We start from the raw sequence: 14,138 nt of genomic DNA, 5'->3' as shown, positions 1-14,138 counted from the left end.
TCTTTTCTGGATATATGCCCAACAGTGGGGTTGCTGGATCATATGGTAGCTGTATTTTTAGTTTTTTTAAGGACCTCCATACTGTTTTCCATAGTGACTGCCATTAATTAGAATTTTTAAAAAATGATTGCTGAATGTTATCATACTTTTCTGGCATCTTGATATAAACATGGTTTTTCTTCTTTGATTTGCCGATATCATGAATTATATTTATAGGTATTCTAATGTTTACCCTTCCTTGGATTCTTGGAATAATCCCAGTGTGGTCATAGCTGTCACAGGTCCATTTGTTTTCCACCTCACTTACCTCAGAGCCTAGAGGCAAGCTAGGTGACACATCACACGTTATGCATTCGGTGCTGAACTAAAAATCTGGGTGCTGTTCTCGGTACCTCCGTTCCCCAAAGGCAGCACGTCAGCAAGCCCTGTTGGTTCTATGTCCGGAATATATCTTAAAAATATTATCATAGTAAAATACACATAGCATAAAATGTACTATTTTAACCATTTTAAGTATAAATCCAGAGGCATTAAATACACTCACCATGTCATGCAACAATCCCCACTACCCATTTTCAGAATGTTTTCATCACCCCAGACAGAAAATTGTCCAGAATATTCCATACGCCTCCATCTCTCTCCCCTCTCACTACTCCATCCCAGCAGTTAGCTTCCCCCCACACACAGTCCGTTCTCCACGGCAACTGGAGTGATCTTTTTAAGACGTAAATCTGGTCTTGTCCAACCCACCTCTTAAAACCCTCTCATGATTCCTCTTAGAGCTTTTCGATTTTATAGCAAGTCTTTATCACGGCCCAGCCTCTTCTTCCCCTGGTCTCCCTCCCATCCATTGCTCACCTACTCAGTGTGGTCCAGCTGTGCAGCTGAACTTGAGCCGGCAGGCTCTTTCCTGCCTCAGGGCCTTTGCACTTGCTGTTTCCTCTTCCTGGGGATCCTCTTCTTCTCCAGGTTCTTTGTTATAAGTAGCCGTCTCCTTACTCCTGATCACATTCCCTGATCATATCTTTCACAAAAACTGAACGTGATCTAGAATTATCTTGTTCATTTGTTTCCTTTTTACTGTCTCTCCTCTTTGAACCATAAACTCCCAAGGGCAGGAACTTGTTCACAGTTGCAGCCCTGGTACTTAGAAGGGGGCAGGCACACAGTGGTCCTCGGCGGGGAATGCTTGTTGAGTGAATGTGAGGTATTTGTACTTTTTCATTGATGTTCATTACGTACTTTAACACACAGTCACTGAGGTGTGCTCACATGATTCATTGCCTTGAGCTTTGTTTCATTGTAGCTACGAAGGGGAAAAAGTCCGTGGACTGTATGAGGGAGAAGGCTTTGCCATCTTTCAAGGAGGCTGTACCTACCACGTGAGTTATACCTTTTGGGACTGGGCAGGGCAGACAGTGCAGGGTGATAATTTTAGATTTGCATCTTCAGAAAGTCCACTGATTCCTCAAAAGAAATTGGAAGTACTTGATGCTGATTTTAGTTTGAACCCTGAGTACATATTTTAAGGTAAAAACATGACTACTTTAGTACAAAGTAGTCATTTTAGATTTTTTCCTTTTGCCAAGTTTTATTTTGTACAAACAACATTAAGGTCTCTAAAGTAAAAAACAAAGAGTAAAAATCCCAGCATCCTTTTGCCATAAATGTTTTCAATTTGCTGTGTCTTTTTTTTTTTTGGGGGGGGTGGGCACGTGGCTTGCAGGATCTTAGTTCCCCGACCAGGGATCGAACCCGTGCCCCCTGCAGTGGAAGTGCAGAGTCTTAACCATTGGACCACCAGGGAAGTTCCTCTTTTATTTATTTATTTATTTATTTATTTTGGTGGCCTCTCCTATTGCGGAGCACAGGCTCTGGACGCGCAGGCTCAGCGGCCATGGCTCACGGGCCCAGCCGCTCCACGGCATGTGGGATCTTCCCGGACCGGGGCACGAACCCATGTCCCCTGCATCGGCAGGCGGACTCTCAACCACTGCGCCCCCAGGGAAGCCCCCCTCTTTTATTTCTTGAATGGATGGATCAGTGTTTTTACATGGGCGTATTAATTTTGTAGATAACACCTTGAATCTTTTTTCGGTTATGAATACATTGCTGTATTAATGTATGGTTTCCATAACTTAAAAGTTTGTTTGTGATAAAATGTACGTTAAACTTACCATTTTTAAGTGTTAGTTTCAGTGGCATTAAGTACATTTACATTGTTGAACAACCATCACCACCGTCATCTGCAGAATTTTTTTATCATCCCTGTTCCCATTAAGCACTGAATTCCCATTCCCTCTTCCATAATTATTTAAAATATTACACAGTGCTCTAATTTACCATTCAGAGCTATGCCATAATTATTAGATACTTTTGGGGTGTTTTCATTTTTTGTCTTTATCAATGATGCTACAGTGGCAGTAGTCATTCATCCGTTCGTTCAGATTATCCAGGAAACGTGTGCTTGTTATAGGAACAGATTTTTGTAGTTGAGGTCAAAAGGCACAGGTTTCAGTATCCTGATTTTTCCCATTAACATAACATGTTCATTTTCCTGTGTTATAAAAGCTCTTAAAAATGCCATTTATGGGAATTCCCTGGTGGTCCAGTGGTTAGGACTCTGCATTTTCACTGTTGAGGGCCTGAGTTCAGTCCCTGGTCGGGGAACTAAGATACCACAAGCCATGCAGCTGGCCAAAAACAAAACAAAACAAAACAAAAAAACCCATGCCATTTATTATGACTGGATGATACTCATTAAAATGACTGTCCCTCTGGCCTCTGCCAGTTCTGGCCTTTGTAGTGTTTCTTTATCCCGATGAGAATCTTCCTTCACTGCTGTGGTACTTCTGCAAGGCACCAGTGTGTATACCATTCAAAGATACCTAGTGCTTGACCACATGGGATAAACCCCTCCCGGGCTGCTGAGGATGTGATCACAGCTCCTGCTAACCCTGGGTGTCCTCAGGTATGCAGTCACCTGGTAGCTCAAGCCTGGCCAGGCAGCCTTGCCCTTCCCACTAATGAGAGGCAAACACCCCTTTATTTCTGGAGGAGCCCCCTTCCTCGCTGCCAGCTACCTGCTTTGTAAACTTTGCATATTTTCCTTAGACTCAGATTCTTGCGATTGAAAGCCATCATCAGTTGGATCTCCTTTAAACGGTGAAGGAGGCAGACCCAGTGGAACGACCCAGTAGCCCCACGACCAACAGGGGTCAGACCTGCGTTGGTCACATGTTTAGATCGCAATTTCCTAAAGAGAAAACTTGAAAACAAACATTTCACGAAACACTTGCCCTTCCCGTGTGGATGAAGCGCGATCCCTTCTGTTCTATCAATACTCAAACAAAACAAAACTCTGCTTCTTGCGACCACGATTGATTCCATAATCCAGACGAGAGCCTCAGCCTGCAGTTGGAAGCTCTTTGGCTGTCCCCAGTTTCCCTGAGCGCCAGCCCTGCCTGATGTGCGGCTAGGTTCACCTGGATGGATGATATAACGGACCTTCTCGCTAGTGAAGTTAAGGCAGTGCTTCTTAAAGCATGTTCCCAGGGACCAGCAGCAGCACCTGGGAATTTGTGCAGAGGACAAAATCTTGGGCCCCAGCCCAGAGCTGGTGATGAATCAGGATCTCCAGCGTGCAGGGCGGGCCCAGTCATCTGTGCTTTCACCTCCCCCCACCCCGGTGGCTCTGATGCACAGTCGAGTCTAGAACCACTGCGTCAGGGCACTGTTTACATAGATTCTCGGTTCTCTCCAGTCATCAACCCCTGAGCTCACCACCACCTCTAAAGAAGTGATTCCGAGGAAGGACTGGGTGTAATGTTATACGCGTTTTCTCTGCTGCATTGCGACATTCAGGTGTGTCAAGTTTTTAACAACTAGTTCCTATACATTAACAATAGATACTTTAAGTGAATGATATGGACAACCGTACATTATGTATACTTGTGTTTGTGTCAATACACACACACGCTCACACGTTCTGATAATTCCCAGTAAGGGAAAACAAAGTGTGACGTTGACAAATGTCATAATTTCTGATATCCAGATAATGGTTTTAATCTAGTCTAAATAATTTTCAAAAGACCCTTAAACTTTGAAATGCAAAGCCCAAAGCATATGAGTTCTTTTGAACTCTAGAGTTTTCCAACAGCTTAATTAGGTGAGGAAGCCTGAATTTACAGCTCAGTTTTAACAACTGCGGAGCACCGCCTAGTGCCAGTTTTAGGGAACTGGGTTTTTTGGACTCCTACTCAGATCCTTTTTAGAACAGGATAGACGCCAGTGTGTTGCCAGCTCCCAGCTGAACACTGGACAAGCATATTTGTCGAACTTGTTTCCATTTTAAAAGCTGAATCCCTGGGTGGCAGTTTTGTAAATCAAGATTGGGCCTAACGCTTTGTTGCTCTGTTTCAAAGGGTATGTTTTCAGAAGGACTCATGCATGGACGGGGGACTTACGTCTGGGCTGATGGATTGAAATATGAGGTAAAGCGTATAGTATGTTATAGTTCTAAGTGAATTATGTGATTTAATGGTCAGGTTCCCACAATTAAACATACTAGTTTCATAAAAGTAACTCAGCACATGGGTTAAAAAAAAATCCATAGAACCAAAGAACAGAGGTGACAAGTTAGTTGTTACCGCAGGACCCTCTGTAAATTGTCACCAGTTTCCAGTTTCGTTTGTATATTCTAGAGGTATTCTTCAGCCTCTCCCATTTTTTGCAAACACAAATAGTTTATTTTTTTTTAAAGATTTAATTTTATTTATTTTTTGGCTGCGTTGGGTCTTCGTTGCTGCACGTGGGCTTGCTCTAGTTGCGGCGAGCGGGGGCTACTCTTCGTTGCGGTACGCGGGCTTCTCATTGTGGTGGCTTCTCTCCTTGCGGAGCACGGGCTCTAGGCACGCAGGCTTCAGTAGTTGTGGCACGCCGGCTCAGTAGTTGTGGCTCGCGGGCTCTAGAGCGCAAGCTCAGTAGTTGTGGCGCACGGGCTTAGTTGCTCCACGGCATGTGGGATCTTCCTGGACCGGGGCTGGAACCCGTGTTCTCTGCACTGGCAGGCGGATTCTTAACCCCTGTGCCACCAGGGGAGCCCTGTAAATAGTTTGTTATACACTCTCTTCTGTACCTTTTTTCTCTAGAGACCAAACCATACCCACTCACTCAGATGTAGCTATCTCTACTGGCTGCTTGTGCTGCGTTTGGGCCTCACTTAACGGTCTTGCCGGGTTAGGGAATGCGTATTTTTAGACCGGTGCCTCTACAGTGCGTGTGGGCCTGAAACGCTGCCCTGAAAATCACAGTTGCAGAGCTGCTAACGCGATGGTGTTCCTAAGTCGTAATGAAAGTATTTAAAGCAGGGGATATAAGGCTCACATGCAAACAACAGCCAGGTTAGGGAAAGAGGCACGTTTGGGCCAGGTGGGCAGCTAAGTGGACTGGGCAGTGGGAGATGAGGCTGGGGAAGAGCGAGGGGAGGGTCCACCTTCATTGTCACGGAGCGGAGAGAACAGCCGAGGTCCAGGGCGGCCAGAGGATTGTGTCCCGACTGCCGTTTCAGGCCAATCTTTCCCGGAAACTCCCCGCTGCCCCCAGGCCCCGCCTCCTGGCCTGGACCTCTGGTTCATCAGCTCTGGAAGGTCAGGTGGGGCTCATTCTTGCAGACACAGACCCACCCCCATCACAGACACACAAACACCCAGTCAGGGGAGGGTTTATGGGCAGGATTCAGGCTCTCACAGAAGCATCCTCTGGGACATTGGCTGGCCTCTTGGGACCTCTGCTGGGCCCTCGCCTCCAGGAGTTCACGTTCCTGGAAAAGAACCCGATGCCTCTGGGCTGAGGTGTGGGGGGCACCGCGTGCTGGCCGCTCATCCTGGGGCAGGAGGTTGGCTGGTGTGTCTGCAGTATATTAGGGTTTCCACCAGTGATCCCTGAGCCTGGCTAACCGTCAGCATCTCCTGGGGGTGACACTGGAACCCAGTGAATTAGCCGCCTCCAAGGCGGGTCCCAGAATCCAAAATTCTCAAGGCCAGGCTTGGGAGCCACCACTGTACCACGCCACCTGCTGGCTTCTTCGAGCTTCGTCTGCACACAGCTTTCCCGGTAGCTCATTCCGCCTGGGCTTCTGTCCGGTGGAGGGACCAGGTGTGGGAGGATGGGATGTGTAGAGACGGGAGGAGAGGGGGGTGGGAGCTGGACGGGGTATTCAACCGTTTCCAAGGGAGGAGAGACCGGCGTGGTATCCGCATCTCCAGCAGCCCACAAGACGAGGGATCTCTCCACTGCCTTCTTTCTGCCACACTGATGACCATTTTGGCCTAGGGGGACTTTGTGAAAAACATCCCCATGAACCGTGGCGTCTACACGTGGCCGGATGGCAGCACCTACGAAGGAGAAGTGGTCAACGGCATACGACACGGATTCGGCATGTTCAAGTGCAGCACGCTGCCCGTGTGCTACATCGGCCACTGGTGCCACGGCAAGAGACACGGCAAGGTGGGTGAGGCAGCCACGCGACCCCCGGCTATGAATGGGATGTGCAAACACAGAGAGCAGGAGGTGGGGGGCTGTGAAGGGTATATTCACTTTTTTTTTTAATGAGGTGAAATTCACATCACGTGAAATTAACCATTTTACAGTGAACAATTCAGTGGCATTTAGTACATTCACAGTATTGTGCCACCACCACCTCTATCTAGTCCCCAAACATTCTCATCATCCCCAAATGAAACCCCATACCCATTAGGCAGTTACTCCCCACCTCCCCAGCCCTGGGCAACCACCGATCAGCTTTCTCACTCTATGGGTTTACCTATTCTGAATATTTTGTATAAATGGAATCAGACAATATGTGACCTTTTGTGCCTGGCTTCTTTCACTGAGTATCATGTTTTTGAGGTTCATCCGTGTTGTAGGTAGTTCGTTCCTTTTTCACAGCTGAGTAATATTCCATTGTATGGATGGACCACATTTTGTTTATCCATCCATCCAGTGATGGACATGTGGGCTGTTTCCATCTTTTGGCTACTGTGAATAGTGCTGCTATGACCGTGAGTGCAAAGGTTTATTTGAGTACTTGTTTTTAGTTCTTTTGGGTATATACCTAGGGGTGGAATTGCTGGGTCCTACGGTAACTTGATGTTTAGCATTTTGAAGGACCACCAAACTGTTTTCCGTGGTGGCTAAACCAGTTTACACTCTCACCAGCAATGTAGGTTATAGGTACTTTGAAGCGAGGTTGCTGTTTTTGGTACTATTGTCTCACTTTTATATAGGATGATAAAATACTGTAGCACTGTTTTTAGAAAATGTCAAAAGAAAAAGTCTATCTTCATAATTATCACCTTACTCAGATTTAGACTGTTCCCTTGTGTTCTGCATTCTGTTTTTTTGTTTTTTAGCTCAGAGCAGGTCAGTTCAGATATTTGGGGGAGTTGGGGATGGTGACTTCTAGATAGAGGCACCAGGATGGCTGCGAGAAGGAACAAGTTAGCGTGATAATGAGGAAGAAGATGGAAAAATCACACACACACAGAAATAAACCAGTGAATAAACAAGCAATTTCAGGCCATTTACCGTAGATCCAAATGCTTTGCACAGTGGCTACTCCCACTCCCTTAAAGGAATCATCAAAGAAAAATTATGCCGTGTTCACTTATGCTCGGAGGCAGTAAAGTAAGACGTCAAAATGGATAAAACAAACTGGTTTTGGTGCATAAAAGAGAGTGAGCTTCAGTTATAAGGAAGGTACTACTCTTCACTTTAGGAGATGACAAAATAGGATTTCTTTAGGTACTTATTTGACAAATAATTACTGACTATACTGAGTGTAATGGATGTAGTCGTTTCATCCCGTATGTGACACTTGGCTATTCAGGGGTAACTGATTTGTGATCTCATTCTCACTTGGTGGGCACTTTACAGTATTCTTAATCACAAACCAGAAACATAACACGGGTTATATGTCTTACCTAAGGATGACATTTTCTGCATCATTTAGACTCCTTAAAATCATACGTTTTAATCTTTACCTTTAAAAAAGCATTTGTTTTATAAGGCTTGATGATTTTATTTAAAAAATGCTATTCTTTGTTCTAGGGCTGCATTTGTTACAATCAAGAGGGAACCTCTTGGTACGAGGGAGACTGGGTGCACAACGTCAGAAAGGGCTGGGGGATAAGGCGGTAGGTATCCACCACCCCCCCCCCATGTTTGGGGTGTTGGCGAAGAGCGTTCTTGGGCCCAAATAACTTTCACATAGGCTATTTAAAGATAAGGTGCAGAACTTACAGAGAACACGTTTTCTATATAAGCAGGGTGGAATATTTAAATTAACCCCAATATAATCTCAACAGGGATGAAGTATTCTTCGGAAAATTTAGAAAAACACCATATTAAATATGATGGCTAATCATACTGTTTCCCTTTATTATACATAGAAGCTGCCTCCCTTTGTTTTCTATGTTAATCACGGGTCTCCATTGTTAGTTTCATATTTTCTGAGGGATATTGACATATCGACTTGATTTTAGATCGAGCTGAGGGAGCCAAATATTTTAAGGATTAAAATACTTGGGGGCAAAATATTAACCAATCATAATACTATAGGGAGTTACTTAATAAGATTATAAACACTAATCTTACCCACTGTCACCTTATTAAGTAATCAGAAGTTTTTACAAAGTGATTTATTCTGTCCACCCCCCCCCACCCACCCAGAGGATTGTTCCTAAGGACCACATGCCTATTCATTGAATTTAAATACAGGGAAGATTGTATGGGCACAAGGATTGGATTTCTTCAGAGGTATTTAGGGAGAAAGTTTAAGGAAGTCTTAAAGGTAAATGTTGTACATGAGATAACTGGTTGTTTTTAATTTTTGTTTGTCCTAGTTACAAATCTGGAAATATATATGAAGGTCAGTGGGAGAACAACGTGCGTCATGGGGAAGGCCGGATGAGGTGGCTGACAACTAACGAAGAGTACACGGGTCATTGGGAGCAGGGGGCCCAGGTACTGTGCTAGCTGGTTTGAGTGGAATACGCCCAGAGGTGGGGGCTCTGCTGATCCTCAGCCCATGAAGTATTTGGTGTAGGGTATTGCACGGTAATCTGAAATTCAAGCTGTGTTAAATTTAGAAACTCACAAACTCACATTATGATTACTTGTCTAAATCAGCCTTTTTATTATTTTTCTTTTCTTTTCTTTTCTTTTTTTCGGTACACGGGCCTCTCACTGTTGTGGCCTCTCCCGCCACGGAGCACAGGCTCCGGACGCGCAGGCTCAGCGGCCACGGCTCACGGGCCCAGCTGCTCCGCGGCATGCGGGATCTTCCCAGACCGGGGCACGAACCCGTGTCCCCTGCATCGGCAGGCGGACTCTCAACCACTGTGCCACCAGGGAAGCCCTAAATCAGCCTTTTTAAAAAATATATATTTTGTTGACATATAGTTGATTTACACCGTTGTGTTAATTTCTGCTCTACAGCCAAGTGATGCAGTTACACATGTATATATGTTCTTTTTCATATTCTTTCCCATATGGTTTCTCACAGGATATTGAATATAGTTCCCCGTGCCTTACAGTACGATCTGGTTGTTTATCCATTCTGTATATAATAGTTCGCATCTGCTCATCCCAAACTCCCAATCCATCCCTCTCCACCCTCCCCTCCCCCTTGGCAACCATAAGTCTGTTCTCTATGTCTGTGAGTCTGTTTTTGTTTTGTAGATACGTTCCCTTGTGTCGTATTTTAGATTCCACATACAAGTAATATCATAGGGTGTCTTTCTCTTTCTGACTTACTTAGTATGATAATCTCCAGATCTATCCATGTTGCTGCAGATGGCATTATTTCATTCCTTTTATGGCTAACTTGACCTTTTTTTTTAAAGTGCTATTTTATTAGTATTTAGTTTTCTCTAGAGGTCTCCCACCCAGGCGAGGTTCTTCCGTTGGCAAATTCATAAGTCACGTGACTCTTGGGAGGACTGAGACTACTATTTACATTTTATTTATTTATATTTTTGGACTTATTTGGCTAGACAAGATTTTATTGGGTACAAGGTGATCATTTTTGATAAAGAATTATAGTAGAGATCTTAAATGACGATAACAAGGCTCAAATTTGAAGTTTGGTCAAAAGACCAAAGCAGATCCAGACTTGCCAGCTGCCTTGGGATCTGGGATTATTACCTGTTCCCATTTCTCTGCAGTGCTTCCAGATGCTACCGGTGACAGGGCTTAAGAAGCAACTGTCCCCTAAATAAAGGTGCCTGCCTCAGAGGGTTCTTATGGAGACTGAATAAATACGAAATAGTGCCCGGCCTATAATAAGCTATTATTGAAGGCCCCGGGAATCCCATACCACCGCTCGTAGTTCTGGCTTGTCTGAATACTGGAGGGGTAGGTAGGCTGGGGCAGCCGTGTCTGGAAGGTGTCTAGAAGGGCACCACGTGATATACAGAAGGATTCTCAGCCCTGAATCTGCCCTAGCCTCAAGAGCCCAGGAGGAATCCACCTTTGCCCCACTGACAGCCCTCCCTCAGGACAATGATATGAGGATAAGAACTACCCTTAAATCAAGGATAGAAACCCAGGGAAGCCAAGAGGTGCTCAGCACCGTGCTTTTGACACAGGCAGCCTCCCCTATGAACACCAGCGCTGTGTTCGTCTCCCCCTCCCCCTTTTAGTTCCAAAGGCACTGAAGCCTCTTAACTCTGATCTTTTTACAGAACCAGTACCAGGCATTTCTCAGAAGAGGCCAAGCTTCAGGTTTTCATACAGCCCTCCCAGTAGTGTAAAAGTAAATGCCAGTAATCTCACTGGGCTCTTAACTTGCAACCCAGCCTATAGCGTAAATTGCAGTGCCTTGGCCAGTACTGTAGTAGGCCTTGCTCTTCTCCAGATACGGTGAAATGAAACACCTTGCTTCAAGGTCCATTCCCTGTATCTACTTGCATTTCCCCTCAATATAATTTCCTGATTCTGAGGCACTCTCACACCTCATTTTCCCCTAAAGAGGGAAAGCAAAAAGTAAATTCCTCTTACACTCAAAGGCTAATGTCCACCTAAAATGAAGAATCAAAAAGGTCTCAGCTCAAGTTTAATAAAGCTACAAAAGACCAAAAGTGATATCCTACTACTATACACATCAGTTTGCCTGCCCCATAATACAGCTCAGGCCGTTCCCTCCAGAGGAAGAAAGGCTGGCCTCCCCAAGCCCTGCAGGAAGGGCCTGTCCTGTCCCACACCACATCTGGGCTGAGTGTAAAGTCTTGTGTTTTAAGCATGACAGTAGTACAAAAGAGGTTTTGTTCTCATGGCCACCTACTGCAGCCTGGCCCTAAAATGGCCCAGCACTCACTTCTGCTTAGAGAAATATTCTTTGCTCTTCGGGACATCAGGCTCGATGGTATCGCTGCCAGGCTTCCAGCCAGCTGCGCACACTTCCCCATGTTTGTCAGTAAACTGGAAGGCCTGAACTAGTCTCAGTGTCTCCTCCACAGAACGGCCAACAGGAAGGTCACTTATGGTGATCTGTCGAAGGATACCTTTATCAGCAATAATCAAAAGACCCCTGAGTGAGATGCCTTCATCGGCCTTTAAGACCCCATAGTCCTGAGCAATGGTGCGCTTGGGGTCTGATATCAAGGGACTGTTCATGGGTCCCAGTCCTCCTTGTTTCTTGGGTGTCCCAGTCCTCCTTGTTTCTTGGGTGTGATGATCCATGACAGGAGACAGAAGTGAGAATCCACAGAAGCACCAATCACTTGGCATTTGAGTTTCTTGAATTCTTCTGCCCTATCACTGAAAGCAGTGACCTCCGTGGGGCACACAAAGGTGAAGTCAAGAGGGTAAAAGAAGAACACAATATATTTTCCTTTGTAGTCAGATAGGCTGATATCTTTGAACTGACCATCTGGCATTACAGCAGTTGCTTTGAAGTGGGGGGCATGGGGCCCAATTTTGGCATTTCCTGAAGACATATTGCAATCAGCACTTCTCACAAACCACAAAGGACAGTCAGGAAGCACACACACTATTTACATTTTACAAGCTATGTATTGGGCTTCCCTGGTGGCGCAGTGGTTAGGAATCCACCTGCTAATGCAGGGGACACAGGTTCGAGCCCTGGTCCAGGAAGATCCCACATGCCACGGAGCAACTAAACCCGTGTGCCACAACTACAGAGCCTGCGAGCCACAACTACTGAAGCCCGCCTGCCTAGAGCTGTGCTCTGCAACAAGAGAAGCCACCGCAATGAGAAGCCTGCACACCGCAACTAGAGAAAGCCTGCGCACAGCAATGAAGACCCAGCACAGCCAAAAATAAATAAACAAAATAAATAAATAAATAGCTATGTATTTCCTGCACAGGAAAGGAAAGCTTTCTATGGTTAATTTTATATAGTTTATATAGCTAGGATTTTCTGATGACATCTTATATATTAACTTACTAATCGGGGACCTTGCTAAACTCACATGATAGTTCTAGTCGCTTTTTTGTAGACTCTTTAGGACTTTTTAATCTAGATAACCATGGCTGCAAATACAGTCAACTTCATGTTTCTTTCTAATCTGTATGCCATTTTTCCCCTTGCTTTATTGCACTGGCTAAGACCTCCAGGATATTTTGTGATATTGACTAGGAGTGGAGGGAGTGGACATCCTCACATTGTTCCTGATCTTAGTGTGAAAGAATTCAGTCTCTCATCAAGCATGATGTTAGCTGTAGGTTTTTTGTAGCTACCCTTTATCAGGTTGAGGAAGCACTTTTTTTTTTAATTAATTAATTTTTTGGCTGTGTTGGGTCTTCGTTTCTGTGAGAGGGCTTTCTCTAGTTGTGGCGAGCGGGGGCCACTCTTCATCGCGGTGCGCGGGCCTCTCACTATCGCGGCGTCTCTTGTTGCGGAGCACAGGCACCAGACACGCAGGCTCGGTAGTTGTAGCTCACGGGCCCAGTTGCTCCGTGGCATGTGGGATCTTCCCAGACCAGGGCTCGAACCCGTGTCCCCTGCATTGGCAGGCAGATTCTCAACCACTGCGCCACCAGGGAAGCCCTGAGGAAGCACTTTTTCATTCTTAATTTACTTAACCGTTTTCATCATGAATAGATGTTGAATTTTGTCTAGTGCTTTTTCTGCCTCCAGTCTGATGATCATGTGGTTTTTCTTCTCTGGTCTATTGATTGGTTGAGTTAGATTAATTGATTTTCAAATGTTGAGCCAATCTTGCATTCCTGGGACAAACCCTACTTGGTCATGATAATATTATCCTTTTTATATCTTGCTGGGTTTAATTTCCTAATATTTTGTTGAGGATTTTTGTGTCCATGTTCATGAGGAATACTGATCTGTAGTATTATTTCCTTATAACATCTTGTCAGCTTGTAGTAATCAGGGTGATGTCAGCTTCATCAAATGAATTGGGAAGTGTTCTCTTCAAGTTTTTGGAAGTTTGTAGCATTGGCATTCTCTCTTCCTTAGCCATACAGTTGAATATGCCAGTGAAGCCTTCTGGGCCTGGAGTTGTCTGTGGGATGATTAAATTAACTACATATTAACTATAAAACCAATTTCTTTAGTAAATAATGTGCTATTCAGGTTATCTATTTCTTCTTAAGTAAGCTGTGGAAGTTTGTGTTATACTGAAGGAGTTTGCTTGCTTCATAGAAATTGTTAATGTTATTGGCACAAGGTTGTTTATAACGTTACCTTATTCTTTTAATATATATAGGATCTATAGTGATGGTCCCTCTTTCTTCTAATATTAGTAATTTGTGCTTTCTGTCTCCTTCATCAGTCTTGCTAGAGATGTATCAATTTCATTAAAATGATCAAAGAGCCAGTTTTAGTTTTGTTTTCTTTCATGTTTTTCAAAATAACTGGTATCTATTCTTGTTATTACCTCCCTTCTGCATGCTTTGGGTTTAATTTGCTCTTTTCCTAGAGTTGCATGGATGCTCTATTGATTTGAGACATTTCTTTTTTCCTAATATAAACATTTAATACTACAGTTTTTCCTCTTAGCACTGCTTTATCTGTATCCCACTTATTTTGATATATCATGTTTTTTAAGTTTTGTTCAGTTCAAAATATTTTCTAATTTCCCCATGACTTCCTCTTT

At 44.5% G+C, this 14,138-nt stretch overlaps 1 protein-coding gene and 1 pseudogene across 6 annotated transcripts in view; one reads left to right on the top strand and one right to left on the bottom strand.

Annotated features, from left to right (window-relative positions):
- Positions 1-14,138, top strand: part of RSPH10B (radial spoke head 10 homolog B) — a 39,973-nt gene that overhangs the window by 3,182 nt on the left and 22,653 nt on the right. For 3 of the 6 annotated variants that reach the window (XM_060122406.1, XM_060122405.1, XM_060122409.1), the window contains 5 exons: positions 1,307-1,382; positions 4,425-4,493; positions 6,334-6,507; positions 8,110-8,195; positions 8,904-9,024. In XM_060122406.1, the coding sequence (XP_059978389.1) occupies positions 1,307-1,382; positions 4,425-4,493; positions 6,334-6,507; positions 8,110-8,195; positions 8,904-9,024 (526 nt within the window). Of the gene's footprint in view, positions 1-1,306; positions 1,383-2,895; positions 2,972-3,759; positions 3,865-4,424; positions 4,494-6,333; positions 6,508-8,109; positions 8,196-8,903; positions 9,025-14,138 lie in introns of those variants that run through there. The other 3 variants (XM_060122408.1, XM_060122407.1, XM_060122410.1) reach the window with 3 other exon arrangements.
- Positions 11,156-12,040, bottom strand: LOC132505197 (peroxiredoxin-1-like; annotated as a pseudogene).

Source organism: Lagenorhynchus albirostris, chromosome 15 (assembly GCF_949774975.1).
Source record: "Lagenorhynchus albirostris chromosome 15, mLagAlb1.1, whole genome shotgun sequence".
Lineage (NCBI taxonomy): Eukaryota > Metazoa > Chordata > Mammalia > Artiodactyla > Delphinidae > Lagenorhynchus > Lagenorhynchus albirostris.
The sequence above is the reverse complement of the archived record's forward strand: the minus strand, read 5'-3'. Positions and strand labels throughout refer to the sequence as shown.